The sequence below is a fragment of the Rhea pennata genome, chromosome 5, assembly GCF_028389875.1.
Source record: "Rhea pennata isolate bPtePen1 chromosome 5, bPtePen1.pri, whole genome shotgun sequence".
Classification (NCBI taxonomy): domain Eukaryota; kingdom Metazoa; phylum Chordata; class Aves; order Rheiformes; family Rheidae; genus Rhea; species Rhea pennata.
This window is the reverse complement of record NC_084667.1, coordinates 60,745,189-60,764,179: the sequence shown is the minus strand read 5'-3', so window position 1 is coordinate 60,764,179 and position 18,991 is coordinate 60,745,189. Positions and strand designations below refer to the sequence as shown.

General features: G+C 45.6%; 1 protein-coding gene and 1 long non-coding RNA gene across 2 annotated transcripts in view; one reads left to right on the top strand and one right to left on the bottom strand.

Moving 5' to 3' along the window:
- CEP170B (centrosomal protein 170B) overlaps positions 1-16,013 on the bottom strand; it is a 57,545-nt gene extending 41,532 nt beyond the window's left edge. Inside the window, exons 1-4 of the mRNA XM_062577110.1 lie at positions 15,927-16,013; positions 15,123-15,258; positions 2,763-2,852; positions 118-196 (exon numbers count right to left, since the gene is read on the bottom strand). Coding sequence (XP_062433094.1) covers positions 118-196; positions 2,763-2,852; positions 15,123-15,227 — 274 coding nt within the window. The 5' untranslated portion in view covers positions 15,228-15,258; positions 15,927-16,013. The remainder of the gene's footprint in view (positions 1-117; positions 197-2,762; positions 2,853-15,122; positions 15,259-15,926) is intronic.
- Positions 16,014-16,782: 769 nt separating this feature from the next.
- Positions 16,783-18,991, top strand: LOC134141395 (uncharacterized). The gene is made up of 3 exons (XR_009958615.1): positions 16,783-17,165; positions 17,941-18,119; positions 18,778-18,991. It is a non-coding gene; the product is annotated as an uncharacterized LOC134141395 (long non-coding RNA).

Genomic DNA, 18,991 nt, shown 5'->3' with positions numbered 1-18,991 from the left:
GGAGGCAAAATAAATATCCTTAGTCATTAGCTACAATTAGTACTATTAACTCTCCGTGCATAGCACAGAACCGAAACAAAGATTGTGTCTCGTTGCATCCTCAAACAAGAAGGATATCGTAGCCGAAGCGAATGACATCGTTCAGTTTTAGGGTGATGTACTTCTGGTCAGGAATCCTCACGTCATTCACAAATGTCTGGAAGGAAGAAGCATGGAAATAGTTTTGACAGAGTGCATCAAAGCGACATATCTCAGAGGATCACGTCTGTATAACCCCCCTGGAAGGCACCCATGCCCTCCTGCAAACAGCACCACAAGCAAGCTGCTCTGAAGGGACCTCAAGGGAGGTTCATCTTTCCACCAACCGCAAATTTTAGTTCCTGATCTAAACAAGTAAATGAGGCGTCTGAAGTTAGGAACTTCACGTGCTCCTGATTCTCCTCCTCCCTTCACCAACACCAAGAACAGCATATGTTGCAGTAAAAACTGAAGTAACTTATAATCCAATTACTGATCATCACTGAACTTGCACTGGGAATCAGCATTCCACCACGTGTCAAACAAGACCAGCGTCAGCCTCCAAGGCCTGAACAAGCAAGGCCTTCCATGAAGGAAGGGGGAAATGCAAATGCACAGGAAAAACAAGTATTTGCAGTGGCATCACCATAATGTCTGAGGCCACATTTTTCAAGACACCATATATCAGTACCAGATTAAAAGCAAACAATAGGCCTGTCACTCAAAAGGTTCCCATACTCATTTCTCCTACGTCCCAGACAGGTAATTGAGGCCCCAAGAAATTGAATTACCCTTATAAGGGTACCTCAGAGCAGCAAACAAAGCCAAGATATCTCAAAACACCTGTATTCTGAGGGGAGCCTATAAGGAGCAATTCTTACAGAACAACGGAGGAACAAATTAAGCACTTGTGAATATCTTTTGCAAATAATCTTGTTTGCTTCTGTAATAAGCCAGGCCAGATAAAAATTAATTGTGAACTCATGCAAAGAAGTGTCAGGATGCTGATGGGGACTAGGCACCTCGCTGCACCCTGGGCGAGAGGAGGGTAGTTGCACGAGGACTTATCCTGTACTGATAGATAGATTTCACATAGCCTTACAGACTGGGAACCTTCAGCTGGGTTTTTGTGGCCTCAGCACCATCCAGTACAGCTCTGAAGAACCAAAGTTATGCTAGAAAAATGTGTTACCACACTTCCATCACTGCAGCAGCACAGTTTTCTCTCCCTTCTCCCCCCATCAAGTCAAACATGCATGGTAAGACCAAGTATTAACAGAAGGAAAAAATAAATACTAGAATGCAAAACTATCACCTCAGCAGACAATGGCCCCTAGCTTCCTGCCAATTTATAGGCCTGTTCACCAGTTATTCTGTAATTTCAGAATAAAAGCAGTGAACATAGTTAAAAGACAGACTTCCTATTTTTGAAAGTTTTCAAATAAGGGCTCGTGTTTCTTTAACACAAAACGCATTCAGCTAGGTTACAACAGCCTTCTCCAACAGCAGTTTGTTTGACCAACTCTAGAAGATAGGCACTATTGTAATTTCTTCTTAATTCACTGCTCCTCAGAGCACAATTCTATTATTAAATGTTGTAAATTTACATTCATTGGCCTCTGAAGAAAGAAAAGTACTGATATGAGCCTTCTCTTTCTGCAAGCAGAATTTTAAGCTGTTATTTTGCCCCCATGAGCTAATTCTATCACAGGCTCTGAACCAAAGATTCAGCTAGAGCCAAGATCCATTATCAGAAATGCTTACGATCTCAGAAGGCTCTGCCTTCAGTTATTAGGTCAAGAAGGATTAATGCTCATTCTTGCTGTTTTCAGATGCCAGCAATGGCAGACAGGTCACCTTTATCCACAGTTTTTACAACAGTTTCTGGGTTAACTCAGTGTTTCTGTGGTTGGGTTGGTGGCAGGCTTCTGTTTTTAAGCCCAAAACAATGGTCATATTACAACTTCTATGGTGAACATAATTATGTGAATGAAGCTTATCCTTGCTCCAGAAGGGGTATAGCCCCACTGGTATGAAGAAGCAGCAAGAAAAGGCATGCTGTAAGATCAGGCCAGTTTTAACTATCATGATGTATTCAAAAATTGCAGAACTCACGTGGGCATCCAAGTTCTCACCGAGTTGCCTAAGACTACTGCATGAATCAGAGCAAGGATTAAGATTCAGGCTGTCGCAGCTCCCTGTTCTGGGCTTACATTATCTCTCGGTTGGTCTTAATGAGGAATCAAACTTAAGGCAGACGAAATAACAATTTTTATTATCAAACAAGGTGGTATTGAATTGTTTCTGCCAAAGAAGTTATGTGGCTCACTATCCCATAAATCACTCCACCCTCTGACAACTGAGTTGCCAAAAGGTCATCCTGCTCACGCTGAACAGCTGCTCAAGACTTTTCATCAGTTTAATGTTAACAGTCCCAAAATGAGTTTGAATTTATTTCCTCCTCTCTTTTCGAAAATGCTCTTTGATTTTGTGAACTCTGAAAGGGTCCATAAGGACATCAGCAGGAAGGGGAGCAGAACACAATCTTCCTTTACGAAAGCTTTCCTGTTCTAAAACGAGATACTGCATGACCTCTGTCTCAGGCAGTGCAAATAATTATGTATGCTTAGCCAATAGCTGAAGTGACCCGCAAAGAGTCTAATGGTAGTGTTAAGTATATGCACAAGTGCTTGCAGACTCAGCATGCTGTGTGTGGACCTCCATCAGCCAAGTTTGCTACTTACGCCATTTAAGCTCCCAAGATCCTTCACCCAGTGCTCATCTTTCTCCTTGTCGTAGTTGATTACAGCATGCTGTTTATCAACACTGCGGGACTGGGAATAGAAGCACAGTAAGTGTGAGACCAGTCAGGCATAAGAGACGATCTAATCAAAGCAACATTTAGACATTAAACTAACTTGATACAGGGGGGATGAGAAGAGAGAGAAGAAACATGAAGGACTAGACATTATTACTACTATAAATAACCAAAGGATAAACAGCAAATGCTTCCATGGTTGTTCTAAACAGTCCATTGAAGACAATATGCTATTCATGTGAAAAATCACTGAAAGCTGTCAAGACTATACCAGGATTTCAATATAGTGTATCAATACACACTGAAAACAAAACCAGTCACACTGAAAGCCTGGGGGGCAGGTTCTCAGCCAGCACAAACTGAAAGAGCTCCATCTTTCTCCAGCTGAAGGTGGTGGCCTCAACACTGGGGACATTCCTATTTGGAATGATTTCTTCCTATTTTTCAAAAAGAAAGAGAAAATTGTTTCCTTAAGTTACAAACCACACTTATTCACAACGATGTATATTGTTTCCAAGACTATGTGCTGGAGTTGATTTAAGTTCTAGGATGTTTTCCAAGATGGAGGAAGGTCACTAAACTTGAGAGAAGAAAGCAAGCTACTCTACAAAAAACTCAAATTCAAAATAATCTTCGAGAGCACAACTGGCCAGTGATTTGGTCCCACTGATTTTGTCGCAACCCACACATATCATACACCTTTCCCTCAAAGCAGAGAGTGACAAGTGGAACACTGCTGGACTGCTTTCTGCAGGGAGTGTTAAAACAAAATCTCTCAATAGTCTTGAAATACGGCATAAGTGTTATAGCTGTAACAACACCAAATCTTCTTTATTTAGACTTATTTCCCTTTTCCTCTGGTAACTTGACTCTTGTTGGAGCTGACTGCAACCAGTGACTGGAACTAACTGCAACCAGTGACCGGAACTAGTTAATTCAAGTAAATCCAATCAACACACGTACACATTGCAAAAACCTCCCTGCTATCTCAGATCAGCTGAAAGGAAAAAAAGCTACCGAAGTAGGAAGACAAGCCACACTCCAAGCCAGCAAATTCCCTCTCCTCTTCCTGGGCATCAACCAACCAGTTCTTGCGGAAAAAGAGAAGTAACTGCTCCCTTTCCAAAGTATGAACACACTGATTTTCACAGCAGCACTCTCAGCAAGCTGTTACCTACTTCGTCGTGAGCAGGGGCAAAGATTGTTTCAGGGGAATTCCTTGATGAAGACACACAGGCTCTTTCCCAACAAACTGTTACTATTTGCAGGAATTTCTTCTTCCTCTGCTGATGTCAAGCACATTGACAATATCCCAACAGCTGATAAAACATCATCAGCTCCTCTCCTTGCAGGGCACATTTCAACCCCGGAGATCTATCCTCCAGAAGAACCCCAAAGTATCAATATGAAGCAAGCATGTACTCGGCCAGAAGGCTGCCCTTCCACCTTGCAGCATTCCTATGTCATCTAGGATGCATCACGACGAGTGGAGGCAGGAGGAGAGAGCAGGTCCAGCTGCATCAGTAAGACAGTTATCTATACACTGCTGAATTTACAAAACAGTAACAGTTCACACAAATCTTAGCTGAAAAACAAGGCAGAGCTAAAGGCTTTGGTGCCCAAATGGTGCTGTCAGAACAAGAATTATGCCCCCATCCCCACCCCCAAAAAAAGATAGACAGACTGACAACTGGTGGAACAAATGAAAATGATGCATTTGGGGATATCCCACTCACATCTCCTGTTATACTGAGCCCTAAACGCAAGCAGCAATGCACAGCAAGGGCCTCCAGTGAGGGACATGCACATGGACCTCATGCACCTCATGTGGCTTCCATGCTTACTGTAACCTCCTACTCCAAACAGGCAGGCCCACATCTCACACATCTGCAGCACAAAAGCCGCTGCTTCTCTCCATTACCAACCATTAGATGTATCTTGTCAGTCTACTGTGTAAGTGCCCAAATAGCTGTGTCAGGTACACATGGCAACCAGTTCCCATCCTTACCTCAGGAGGGTCCATGGATACTGCCCAGTACCTTCCAGATGGGACCACACCTGGCCACAGCCTTGCACATCTCTAGAGCTGATGCTTTATGGGCTAGAGGGTACTCAACTTTCCACACAGTTCCTTAAACCCTGTGGGGACAGATGTGAGCAGGGCTCCTTCGCCTCCCTGTCCACTGCATCTGTTCCTACAACCGTCAGGCCACATGGGCACTGTGCGCAGGCTGGGGCTCCCGCGAAGGCTCATTGCCCCAGACTCACAAATCGGAGCAGGAAGACTGTCCCCATGCTCGGCACACGAGGGAATCCACACTTTCACCAGTAACGGGCTTTTATATGATGACATTTCACAGGTGTTAATTCCGGAGCGCAAGTATTTTGCAACAGGAGACATGGGGAGATACGAAAATGGAGAACAGCAGAGGCAAATCAGGTCTGAACTGAAGAGTATCGCTGCAGGCCTCCCCCACCAGCACACACACCCACCTGCTTCTCCCCTTCCATTTGCCTGGGCAGGAAGTGTTACCACCTCACCCACGGTTTCTCAGCTCCAAAAGACAGCCCAGCTGTGTGTTCCAGATGCATGGCCACTGGCCCCAAAGTGAGAAACAAGAAAGACAAAAGAGATGCCAAGAGACAGTTCAAAAACCATTGAGCAACTCTTGTTTACTTTTGTGTTTTTATGGCATATCACAAATAAATTAAAGATTAACAGAATTTAAATACCTATCTATCCCTTTAGCCCCCTTCCAATGACAAAGTCTTTTACCCAAAAAAGTGAGCCTAGAGCAAAAATGAAGGTAGATTCAATCTTGTACCAAGCAACAGCTCACTTAGATTTCCTCAGGAAATCAGCTGTCTCCCAGAACTTCAATATGCCCTGAATCTGACCTTGATATAAGTTAGCACAGCCTTTAAACTACTGTATTTTACAACAGCTGAGTAGATCCACTCAGGACTCCTAAACCAGACAAGGACCACCACAGGGAAGCAGAGGAGAATTCCAGTGCCTTGACGTTCCTCTACATAAAAACAGGAATAGGTCAAAGGAATAAATCTATGCCGTGATTTCCCACCTTCCAGCAAAGTTTCATCTATATTCAGACTGCACTTTGCAAAACAAGTCAAAATGGTAAGCAGAATCTGACCCACAGTCTTGAAATACTGCTCAGTATCTCTTTAATGAACATGGCAAACTGTTACATAGAGTAGTGAAATTTCAGACTTTTGTGCAGAAGAGAAGATTTTTCTCAGTTTTGTTTATGTTAAAACAGCAAACTTCACAAGAACTGGCAACAAGAACTCCTAAGGGCTTGTCTCCAAGGAAACCAAATTTAAAATAACTAAAATTGCACCTTACTTATTTCAATGCAGATCTGCCAAAGGCCATTCTTATTTGAGAATGAACGTGTGGTTTATTTCAGCGTGACTTACATTTACCATCAGCTGCTCTTTCTCACACTGACAGCGGCAACCTCAAGGCTGATCATTCTTTTGTTCTTGGAGAGGAGCAGAACGCCTCAATCCCACTTCCAAACAAAAGGCTCACCAGTTTCCAGACCGCCAACCAGTGAGAGCACAAAAACAGCCCTGCTAAGTCACCTCAGACCAGCAGTTCAGTGGCTTCTAATCCATGAACCTAGGATGACAGAAGGCGATTTAAGACACCTAAGTCCAAGCATACCATAGAGCAGTCTACCGGCATGAACTTCCCAATGGTCTGCAGCTCCACTGGAAAAGCTTTTATGCAGCTATAAAATGAAAAGCTGCTATAAAGCTGACTGAATCACAAACATAAGAGGACTCCCCAGTTTAAATATGCATTTGCACTGAATACTGAGCCTTGCTCATACTCGATCACAACCTCCACAATTAAAAAAAAAAATACATTTGGAAGGATGGGGGGGGGGAAACGTACTGTTCAAGTGGAAAACCACTATGTGAATTTCCAGTGACAATCAAGTGTTTAAAAAACCAGAAATGCCTACACCCAAAAGTTAAAAATAAGAAAAAACTGGTATGCCCTAGCACCTAGTCTGTTTTTCTGGGGAAACAGTTCTTGACTCCTGTAAGAATCACTTGGATTCCACTTGCAACGAAACAAAACCAAAGTTGCAGCACCTCAGAGGAAACTAAGGGCAGGAAAAGGAGGTAGGAAAGGAGATCTCCTAACCACAAGTGATTTGCAGGTAAAAATTAAGGCTACACACTGAGAGAGTAATAAGGAATGAAGAAAACAGCCTTCTCACCATCTCCCAACACTGGACCTGTTATTGAATGGAAACATCGCCTCAGGAAAACACAACACGTGCTTTTCTGAATAATAACACTTACCCTTTTCTGAATGAAAAACGTGAACAGTGATTTCACACTATACTAAACTCACCCAGGGCTTGCATTTCCAGACATACAAATCGCTTCCTAACGTAAGGCTGTCCTGCTTCGCCATCGTACTATCATTTACGTTTTAAATACCTATTAGACAAAACACACATGCTAGAGAGAGGTATTTTAAAACTACCCTTTCCTCCAAGATTAAACAGGAAGTATCTCCAAATCTCAGATAGGAATTTTACTCCATGGATAAAATCCTATACCTATCAACATTTTGCATCAGTCTACAATCAGACACGCAACCAGGCAGCACGCTTGTGATTGTCGAAAGTGCAGGCATCATCAGATCAACGCAAGCCCGCTGCTTAGCATAGGAACAGCAAAGCAGCTCTAGAAGTATGCAGGAGTCTCCATGGAAGAAAATACCACACCAACTATGCATGCTGCAAAGAGAAGACACTCTGCAGCTTTGTGTTTGGGGAAGGGTCTGTCATATAGAACTCAATACTGAGGAAGACAACACAAGCTGCAGAGATACCAAGCAAAACCCTGCTTGGAAAGGCAGGAGGAGAAACACAGCAAGGCAGTCTACATATGTCCAAGGGTCAGGGAGCAGATGCAGCTCAGCTGTCTACACAGATACAGATTCTCCTTTTTTTCCCAGCTGAGTTCCCACAGGCAAAAACTGACTGCTCAGAGTTGAGAAATCTGGACCTCGGCCCTGCCAGTGCTGCGAGGCATCGTGGTACTGGAGATAAAACATACAAGCGAGAGCAGTTTCCCTATTCCTAACTGCAGTCTGTTGTGCGTGTCTGGCACTAGATAACTGCAGTGCTCTGGTAGCAACACGCACTAAACATTTGCTCAAATACTTTCCATAGTGAACAGGTTACATCTCTGACAGCACTGCGCTCTGCACAAGTGTCCCAGTAAGGAAATACCAACCTCTCCCAGTGTCCCACTTTAGAAGGAAGACAGGCAAAGCTATCTAAAAAATAAAAATGAATTTTAAAGAGTCACTTATGTACTGACTTGAAACGTGTTTTTTGCTCCTCAGAAGTAAAATCCTGGATAACACATAACGACAGGTGAACACTAGGTTTCCCCCTTCCTTCATTATGCATTTCATACAGTTTTGTACGTGGGTCACTTCAGTACTTTTCCAGAATTTCAGTGACTGCTCTATCCTGCCTCAGGCCACGACAAGGGAGACACCCCCACAAAGGCAGGCTGAGTGCTCCCACACGCATGTGCAGGTTTCTAAATGATTCTGCATAAGCAGACAAACGTTTCTTCAGCAAGTGTAGCCACTCTCATTTTGGTGCCAAATCCACATTACAGCTTCCAAGCTTCAGAGCCGCTTGCCTTCAGCTTTGCTGCAGTCAAGATCATGGACTTAGTGGATCTGTTGCAAGACCAGGGCCTGACTATTCATGCAAAATATAAGGCACCGAACAAAAGGAAAGAAATCCCCCAGGAAAATGAAACTGTAATCCCCACAGCTTGGCAAAGGGATTTGGAGGCTGGCATAGTTCCCATCACAATTTAACCCATTATTTTGAGGTAGAAGCTGCTTCTACTTGCTGGTTCCCCTTTCCTGAAATGAGGCTCCGATCGAGCGATGCAAGTTCAGGCCCTAACACAGGACACAGGCAATATGCAGTCCACAGATGGGCTGGCTTTCACTTCACTTCACACAGGAGGCATGGAAAAGCATCACCTTCGGTGGGAGAGAAGCCTGACTTCTTACAGCGCAGTTGTGCTGTGTGCTAATGCCTGGATGAGGATTTCAGAGCACAGTTTGGTCCCCGACATGGAGAAGGTCCCCTCTTTCCCCATCGACTCAGCACAGCAACGAAGATCCCTCGCTCAGCAGGCTCCTCACCAAGTATGTGCAGCCCTCTCATCCCCCAGGAACCACCTGTCTGCAGTGCATTTCTTTGGCATGAGAGAACTAACACCTTTGCTCCCTTCTCTGCTTAATTCTTCTTTAGCTTCAGGTGCCCAAGTGTCCACCTATTTCAGGCTGTGCTGCCATTAACGACCTCCTCCTACTCTACCTCTAGCAACCAACTCTCCTCCCTGGTTTGTGTATCCTGTCTTCACAGGCCCTGCCACCTCTCCAGCCTCCCAAAAGCCACATTTCCTTAGAGAACTTAATCCTCCCATCAACTCCACATTAACAGAAAACAATGAGAGATGCAAGAGCCAAAAAAGCAACGTTATGCTCGAAGGTACAGGATGCGTATCTCTCATCTCACTGCTGCTGCCCAGGCACCTGGAAACATTATCCATCAAAAAGCAGATACTTTCCAAGGCACAACACTTCCTATGTGCCTGCAAGACACTAATTTCCCTTGTGACACCTAATGAATAAGTGTCTTGGTGGGAGCAACTCCTAATGTCCATGGACTGACTTAGATCCAGTTTACACCCTCTGGATAACTGCAGCGAAACAACAAGAGAAGAGCACAGCCCTGTCCTAACTGGAGCTTCCCACTCCACCCCTGTACTTCCACAGGGAAGAAGGTCAGTGCACCAAAGCAAGAGAAGGTTCTCAATAACTTCTGCTGAGGGATCCGAAAGCAGAAGTATTTTATAGATGGAGGGTTAAGACTTCTGCATATCAGTCAATTCACCTAGAAGCATCAGGAAAAACACAACCTACCAACTTCACACCATCTGCTTCCTCTGAGCATAATTCTGCAGACAAGCTATATCACAACAATTCACATTTGCTCAGGTATACATGTACTAAGTCGACCAGGAAAGACATGTTACCAAGGCATAGGGAAGGCAGGACACATCAGGTCAATGAAACCTTAATTTGACCAGTCATAGCATACACACTCAGCTCACAGTCGCACTGTGTTATTTGCAGAGCGCACTATGCATCCTGTGTACCAAACAAGGCACAGATCCTGTGGGGAAGAGGAATCAGGTAATGACACAGTGACAGATTGCATCTCATGTCTATGTGTGCAGGGGTAGAAAGCAGAAGCACACAGGTAATCTTTGCACTGGTATGTCATAATTGCTTTGCAGTTATAGACATTTATCTTAGCAGTCATAAAAATGCTCTTTTAATGCTTAGAACTCATGCAATCTCCTAGCTTTTTACCAAAGCAAGCTGAAAAGAGGAAAACATCTATTCAAGACATATCAAATTACCATTTATTCAGTTCACCAGCAGGACAGACTTGACTGTTCAGCTCACAAGCCCCTGCTGCTTAACTGACTAATTGATACCGTAAGCAACATGCGATGTCCCACATGGACCAGTGACAGATGCTTGGCTAGTAGCTTTCACAGCTATTTGCTGACTCCAGAATAAAAGTAAGTCTTAAACCAGCTAGGCTGGTGTCTAGGGGAGATGATGCTCAGCAGCCATATACTGCAACACTCACTCTCCCCACACTGACCTGTTTCTATCCTATATTCCTCACCCTCCACCTCTCTGAGCCCTGCTGCTTCCCCACTCTTTGCTCCTCCTCTTATGTTATATACACAATAAGCTTCTTGCAACTCCTCCCTGCACCGCCAAATCATCCTAATCTCCCCCTCCAGGTCAGCTGTCATAGAACAAAAATTCACAATTAAATGCAAAGAGCTGGCCTGCGGCTCCTCAAGGTGCAAACTAGTGGAGGCTAAGCAAGTATTCTGGAAGTATCATTATACTCTTAGCTCTTCCCCCCACTCCACTTGACAGCTTCCTTTGACTCCTCTTGGAGTCAGGATACTGGCTGAGATGCACCTTGATTTAATCTACGACAATTGTTCTCACATCAAAAGCCCTTTCTCTTGTGACTCTGCATTTACTTCTTCTTTCCTCAACCTGTGATAGTCCTATCCTCTTTGTTTCTCATCTAACCTCTTCCCATACCAACCTTGCTTCCAAATTAACATTTCCTAAAATAACAAGTCCCTACTGACCACACGCAAGCTTCAACTATTTTCAAAGGCTTGGACCTTGGCCAAACGTATTTAGATCACTGAATGGGAGAAAGCAACATCCCTGACCTAGAAACTCCCTCTTGAAAAATGTCAAGCCCCTGGCTCCACAGGATCAGCTCTTTCAAAACAGGTTAAACATACTTCTAAATACTTTACATGAAGAAAACAGCATTTTTCATGGACTTGTTTTCAGAGGAGACTACAGAATTGAGTTGATCTCTTCCAAAGCACACTACCTAAAACAGACTCCCAGAATATAAACTCTCAACTCCAGCAGTTACAAAGTTTATCAAAGTCACAAACACTTGAAAACCGAGTATGGTAACAAGATGTGCCAAGATGCCTTAAACAACATGTAGGACAGAGGTCACCTGCACCAACTCCATCTAAGACAAAAAAGCATCATGCCACCTGCACCAACTCCAGCTGCAATGCACAATCACAGCTGCACACTCACACACAGTCTACAAGAACAGGCTCAAACCTTTGTTCTAAAAAGAAGCAAATATTCATGGCAGCACTATTTAAGAATATACTTTCTGAGATTTTTTTATTAAAAAGTTTTCTCAAAAAAAGGAAGTTATGAAACTGCTTTACTTTTCTGTTAAATATTTACATTTGTTAAAAATATAAAAAGTTGTTTTGCTTAGGGGTGGGTGGAAAGTTTTAACATTTAAGTAAAAATTTTCCGTTTGTGGAATGTTTACACCCCCCCAGTACATACCCATCACATTAAGCAAATGATCAAAGCTGATAAAACTGGCAATTACATTTCCCATGAAAAATGTTGGGGGGAGGGAATTACTTTGTTCTAGTTTGTCATGAAAAGCTCTTACTTCTCCTAAGTACCATTCCCTAAAGTAAACATTTTCAGAGAATTATTCCCCTACTCCCACCAACACTCATAGAAAAACATGCATTTCTTACAGGTCAGTCAAGGTCTGGACTCCAATCTTAAGAGAGCCTATGAAACTATTATAGGAATCAAGTATTGTGCTTCAGGAAAATGAGAGAATTGAACCCTTGACTAGGCTTAAGAACACTGTGCATGCCAGATTACTTTACATGGCATTTTATCCCTTGCATTAATGTTCAAACTCAATACAAATCTCACATTTACTGGTACAAGAAATATTTACAATACTGCACAAACATTTAAAATATTTCTAATCCTATTAGTAGGTATAGAAGATTTCAAGGTACATTATGCTCCTCTGCTATCAAACCTACTTAAATTAAGCTTGAAGACTGTGGATCTCTTCCTCGCTTTATTAATCAGAGTGCAAATCTACTACCTGTATGAAACAAGTAAATGCAAGTGAAATGAAGCTTTACTGTTCAGTGATAAAGCCATCATTTTTCTTTGTTTAGGGATCTGATACTTTGAGGCAACACCGCCGAGAAAATATCAAAAAAACAAGAAATGCCTAAAATAGTAAAATGAGAAAGGCTGCCCCGGACAAGGGTTATCTCTGTGTCATATGTTTGTGCATGGTCTAATACACAAGGTCTCAAAAGCGAACCACAAACCAGAGCACAATGAAATCACTAAGTGGCAATAATCTTTGGGATGAAAAACACCGACCAGGTCATCCAATCCACTCCCCAGACAATGCCAGTCTGTTCCCAACTGTACACTTGAAGGGATTAAATGCCAGTATCTTGAAATGTATAAGCAAAGTAACTGTGCAGTGACTATGCAGCTTCTGGGGAAGTCTCACTGGAGCCCCACATGGGAACGTGTCAGATATGAACGTTACTGCAAAGAGCTTTGTCCATTTGCTCTGATAACCTCTCTGCTTCTTAAGCTTTCCCTAAGACAAACGGTTGTGCCAGTCTGCCCAACAGTTTTGTGACATGGACAGTCAGAATAGGAAAAAAGTCTATTTTTAGATCATCCCCTCCATCTGCTCACACACAACTTCGCTAGGATATCAAGTGTGTGCTAGCAGTCTCTTCTGCTCTGAGTCTTACTATAAAACTGTGTCATTTGGAGCCCAAGGTAGCTCTGAAAAACATCTTAATAAGCAAAAGGCCAGGGGAAAAAATGCACTGTGATGTTCAAAATGAAACCTGATATGTGATCTTAGAAACAGCTTTATTACTGGAGACAATAAAATATGTTTATAAAGGGTCATATGTCATTCATCCCATGAACAGAAGCAGCTGGCTTTTACAGACAACGTGGAGCCTTCATTCTGGCTAAATAATGAAAACCACCTTTCCTATCACCTACGAGCCCCCAAGCACAACTGATTCCTCTCAGATACTGCTGGCTCCTTCCAGAATCCCACTTTGCTTACTTTGTGGAAAAGAGCATGACAAATTTACAGTGACACAAGGTTGCTAGTCCACATGCAACACTGGTAAGCCAGCTCAGACTTGCAAAGCAGCATGAAATACTCCATGCAGTATGGAGTGGTTCACAGTCCACACTATCTCGTTAACCCCGAAATTAGCAGCACACTTTATGCATGACGGAAACTGAGGTGCTTTTATTGTGGAGTGCCCATTTTGAGACATGTGATTTTCAGAATGATGAACCCTGACTATAAAGAAAATTCCAGTACCTTCAAAAGGTCTTAAAACAGACAACCTAACATTCAGTCCATTTTCAAAAACTAAAGCCACTGTATACATTTTCTCCCTTTTAGCCATGAGGGAACAAGGTAATCAGGTTTTCGAGCAGTCAAATACAGACTTACAGAAAATACTAGGACATTTTTAATAGCCTCTGCGTGTCTTACCAGTCAGACATGTGGAAACATGAAATAAAAGACAGTGTGATTCATGGGCAAACCTAAACAAATGATTTACTGTTGAACAGGAGTATGCTTCAAACCCCATCACTGCAGCATAGCCATTTCATTAACTGCCAACTAGCACAGCAGTACAAACAAGACAAACTTTCCTTCTGTGATTATTAAGTTTTATTACAACCTTAGCAAACACCTTAGCAAACAACTACCTTCTAAGTACACCTCATACAATGAGAACTTCTACCCCCTGAGGAGACCTCCTGCTCACACACCATGCAAAAATCCCCGCAGCAATTATAAACGCAGCCTGCCTGGTAGAAGATTAGCAAAAGCATTTAGGAAATACCTTCGCATAGGTCAGCAGTGGGAATTAAGTGGGAGTCCCCCTGGGCTCAAGGTTGCTTTCTAATGTTGCCACCAACAACCACATGGACATTCATGGCACGGGTCTAGCAGAAATATTAATTTTGATTCTGAGCTTCTACAAATTCCTGAGCTGAGCTGCTCCTGTCACAGGCTCTTTGCAAGATTCCAGCCTTGTCTGTCTGGAGCAAGGTCCATTACTTTATGCTGTCAGTTATCAGACCACAGTCAACACTTTAGACAAATTGGATTAAGCCCAGCAAAGAAACATGTTGGTATTGAACGTACTAACACAAGCTGCAGGTTTGCAACAAGAGGACACAACTATAATAGCTAGTTTCTCTACCAACCATTACTATTTCCTAGCAACTTAAAAAGAAAAAAAAAAAAAAAAAAAGAAAGAGAGAGAGAGAGAGAGAGAGAGAGAGAGATACAAGCACTGACAACCGAATCAAACTTGAGTTGGAGAGAAAAAAAAACAGACTAACAAAAAAAGCCCCTATTTCCAGTCCCCTCCATATCACACATACTAGCAAACAGTATGCAAACAAAAAGCTGCAAAATCAGTAACATAGTAACTGACAAATCAGGACAGAATGGTACATCTTTGCTTACTCAAGATCATTAATCTGATTTGATTAATCTCCCAGCAGCACAGCTCCTATCCATCTGATGACATAGCTGTTTGAAAGAAACCTCACTTGCATTTTCACAAACGTCTCAAGTCTTCATAGGAACAGCAGACAGCATCAAAAAAAGTTCATTTTAAAAGACTTCATTTGAAGAAAACATGTAACATCTTACTAATCCCCAGCATTACATTTGCATCTACTGTATCTCCAGAAGAATTAACAAAACAATCGTATTACCTGGAGCATCAATTCACAGTCATCTCTGCCGACAAATATCATCTCCCGAGGGAGCCGGTGGCGAATGCCAGTACTGCTCACCAAGAACCACGACGTCACGCTCATTTTGGCGTGTTCCACTTATTCCTTACGCATCCTGAACACAAAGAAAGGACACAACTTTATTAAAAGTGTAGAAACACACCAGTGTATAGCTGCGGTTTCCAAATTTCCCTGAGCCACGGGACCTGGCGATGCCTCTTGCAGACGCGTTCACATATTAAATTTTCTTGTGGCAGCCAGCAGTCGCGAAGATTCGCTGCCCACGCGTCACGGGCGGGGGCCACAGCTCTAGAGCAGCTAGCAAAGCGGGACTGGGGACCGGAGGGAAGGACTGTTTCCAAAAGGAAGCAATGCGGCTGAATCCACGGCTGAGGAGCAGATGTTTTTAAAAAAAAAAAAAAAAATAAAAAAAAAAAAAAAAAAAAAAAAGGAGAGGCTTTCCAGAACGTTTCCTGCCCGCTGGCGGATCACAGTGCGAGAAGCACAGCTCTGCCCACGTCCTCCAAGAGGAAGGAGGCACAACCCGCCCCGGGAGCCTCTCACGGCTCCTGGCGCGGTCGCACCGGGGAGCCGGGAGCCCGCAAACCTGCCCCGCTCGTCTCCCGGGCGGCACCCCCCCGCCGCCACCAGGGCGGGGAGGGCAGGCAGGCTGCGGCTCCACCGGGGGGGGGGTTCGGCCGCCCCTCCGCCGCCCGCAGCGGGGACGCGAACCGGCCGCGCTAACCCGGCAGGCGGCTCTCCGCGGGGCCCTCCCGGCCGCACCTGCTCGGCGCCGGTGCTGCTGCACGCCGGCAGCGTGTCACATAGTCTCTCCCTCTCCTCCTCCGGCAGGATCACGTTTTCCCCTCCTCTCTCTCTCCCTGAAGAGGGGAAAAAAGGAAAAAAAAAAGAAAAGTAGCACAGATCAGCCTCTCCCCTTCCCCTCATCCACTCCGCCTCCCCACATCGAAGTTGCATTTCTAAACGCGGGGGGAGAATGAGATCTCGGGGTTTTTTCACCCGTGCTACGCCGCCGGCCCGGCCCCAGGGCTGCCCGCCGCACGGCCGGCGGCGGCGGCAGGAGGCGCAGGTGACACCGGCGCCGAAGCGCGGCGGCACTAACGACCTCCGCGGCAAAGAGCGCTTCTGCGCCCGTTCTGCGGCGCCGGAGCCGCCCGCTGCCCAGCGCCGCGGGCCGACGCGGTTCTCCCTTCCCCGCCCGCCCGCCTGGGGCCCGGGCAGCGCCGCGCTGCCGCGGCCGAACAAAGCCCCGCAGCGGGCTGCGCTGCGCGGCGCTGCGCCCCGCTTTTGTTCCGCACCGGCGGCTGCCGCAGGCCCCGCCGCGGGCCCGCGCAGGTGCGGAGCCCCCCGCCGCGGGGCGGCGCGGCCCTGTGGTTGCGCAGCGCTGCGCTGCGCCCGGCCCGGCCCGGCCTGGCCCGGCTCCGGCCCTACCTGCTGCGGCCCCGGGCGCGGTGGCAGGCCGCGCCGCGCCGCGCCCCGGCAGCCGGCTCTGCCCGCCCCGCCCCGCCCCGCTCCGCTCCGCCCCCCGCGCACGGCAGGTTCCCGACGTCAGGAGGCGGCCCCGGCCCCGGCCCCGGCCTCGGCCCCGGCCCCGCTCGCCTCCGCCCGCCGCGGGGTCTCGGCCCCTCGCTCGCTGCCCCCGGCACTTCCCTCCCGAAAAGCCTCGGCTCGCCCCAGCCCTTCTCTCCTGGAAAACTCGGCCAGCCGCCGCCGCCTCTCCTGCCAGCCTCGGGCACGTCCCAGCCTTTCTCTTCTCAAAACCTTGGGTGTCCCCTGAATTTTTCTTCCAAAAACCTCGGGAACTCCCCAACCCTTCTCTTCCCAAACGCTTAGACAGGTCCCTCGCTTTCTCCTCTGAAGAGCTCGAGCGTGTCCCAACCCTGCTGTCCCAAAAACCTGCGGCACCCCCAGCCCTCCTCTTACCCAAGCTTTGGGCACGTCACAGATCTTCTCTTCTGGGAACAGCGGATACCCTCAGCCCATCTCTTCTGAAAACCTTTGGTATGTCCCAGCCCTTTTCTCCTGAAAACCTCAGGCATGACCATGCCCAAACCTTGGGCATGCTCCAGGCCTTCGCTCCTGAAAGCCTGGGGCACGGCCCTGACCTTGTCCTCTGAAAACTCAGGTAGCCCCAGCCCAGCTCTTCTGAGAACTCAAGTGTGCCCCCGCACTTCTCTCCCCAAAGCCCCGTGTACCACCCAGCCCACAGCAACCTGGATTCCAGCATGTGACATCTGCACGTGTTGTTATGCTACCTGCAGGATGGTCCTGGCCACCCAAGGGTCCTGTCACCCTCCCATCTAAATGGCAGATGTGACACCATGGTATGCACAGCCAAATCAGATTTCTGGATAATTGACTTTTCTGCTGCTAATGAATACAAATAAGTCATGTGCTTACACAGCGTTTTCCATTTTGGGTTCTCAAAGGAGTTCCCTGAACGTTAATTAAGCTTTACAACACCTCTCTGACACAGATGTGGTTACCCTCTACCTTACAATACCGAGCAGGCAAGTCTGAGGTCATAGGAAGGGAGTTGCTACCTCCACTAACCACTGGAGTCGTATCACCAGCATTGCCTCTCTGATCCTCTGCCGGAATTAGAGGAGTAGCTTGAAATTATTCTCTGCATCCATTCCTCAGGTCCCTGTGCAGGAAAGTATCTACAAGGGATTGTCAAGATTGAATTGATCTCAAGGATTAGAGATCAGAATAAGAGCCTGGAACAGGTCCTGTAAAAGGACATGCTATTTTATGGATTTTTTTTCTGTTGCAGGTAACTGAAAAGAGGCAAGTATGAAGAGCAGCAACCTTTTTTTTGTTTGTTTTGTGCCGTTTGAAGGAAAACTCAGTGTCATGATAATGGATCCAGCTATTTGCTGGTACAAAAGATATTTCCAAAGTGCTAGGTGCCCAAACTCCAAGAAAAGTCAGTGGAACTGGAGACAATAACAGGTACGTAGTGTCTTAGCTAGCTCTCTATCTTCTCTCTAACTCTGGCTGGTAGAGGCTGCCAAAAAAAGAAATAAAAAGGAGGCTATTTCATAGTGAGATGTCCCTGGTCTTGTTCTCCAGCCAGAAGAGACATCTTTACATTTATATGCTGTGCACTTATTTTAGAATATCATTTCTCAGTCACCTCCAGGAGCACCCCTAGATGTCCTTGATACTGTCTTATAATTTTGGCTCAGGATGTAACTAAGTATTTACTGTAATAATGCCTGATTAGAGGAAACTATAGGTCAGGTACACCTCACTGCGAACCATCCTACAGCAATGTAACTCTGAGGAGTTTACTCCTGACTTGCACCTCAGAATGAAACTAATGTCACGTGGCCCAGCCAGAAAAGTGACTAGTCCTCTGGACAGGGCAGCAGGAAAAGTCACCCACTGCAAGACTCAAGAACCAGGGAGGGAGAAAGGGGCTTCGTCAGGACTGGGTGAGGGGTAGAGAAAACAGCACTTTTTCATTTCCCTGCTCTTTCTGAGGAGCAGTAGAACTTCATTATTGTTTAAGTACCAGTATTATTGTCTTCTTTAATCAACATCTGAGTCCTTCTTTGGCAAATACATCATGTCCCAGGGCAATTTCAAGGTGTGATTATCTTCAAAGGTTTGAAAGCTGGCTGAGACTGCAGCATTTGTGTTTTACTGAAGTGTTCTTGCAATCTCCTTGGAGCTGAGCACCGCACCTCTGCTGCAGACTTCCTCCCTCAGATGCAGGGCAGGAGGACTAGGGGAAGGAACAATGGTCATTTCTGGAGCATTTTGAAGGCTCTTGCATCAAGCACTGGTATAATGTAATATAAATCCTTTATAAATAAAGA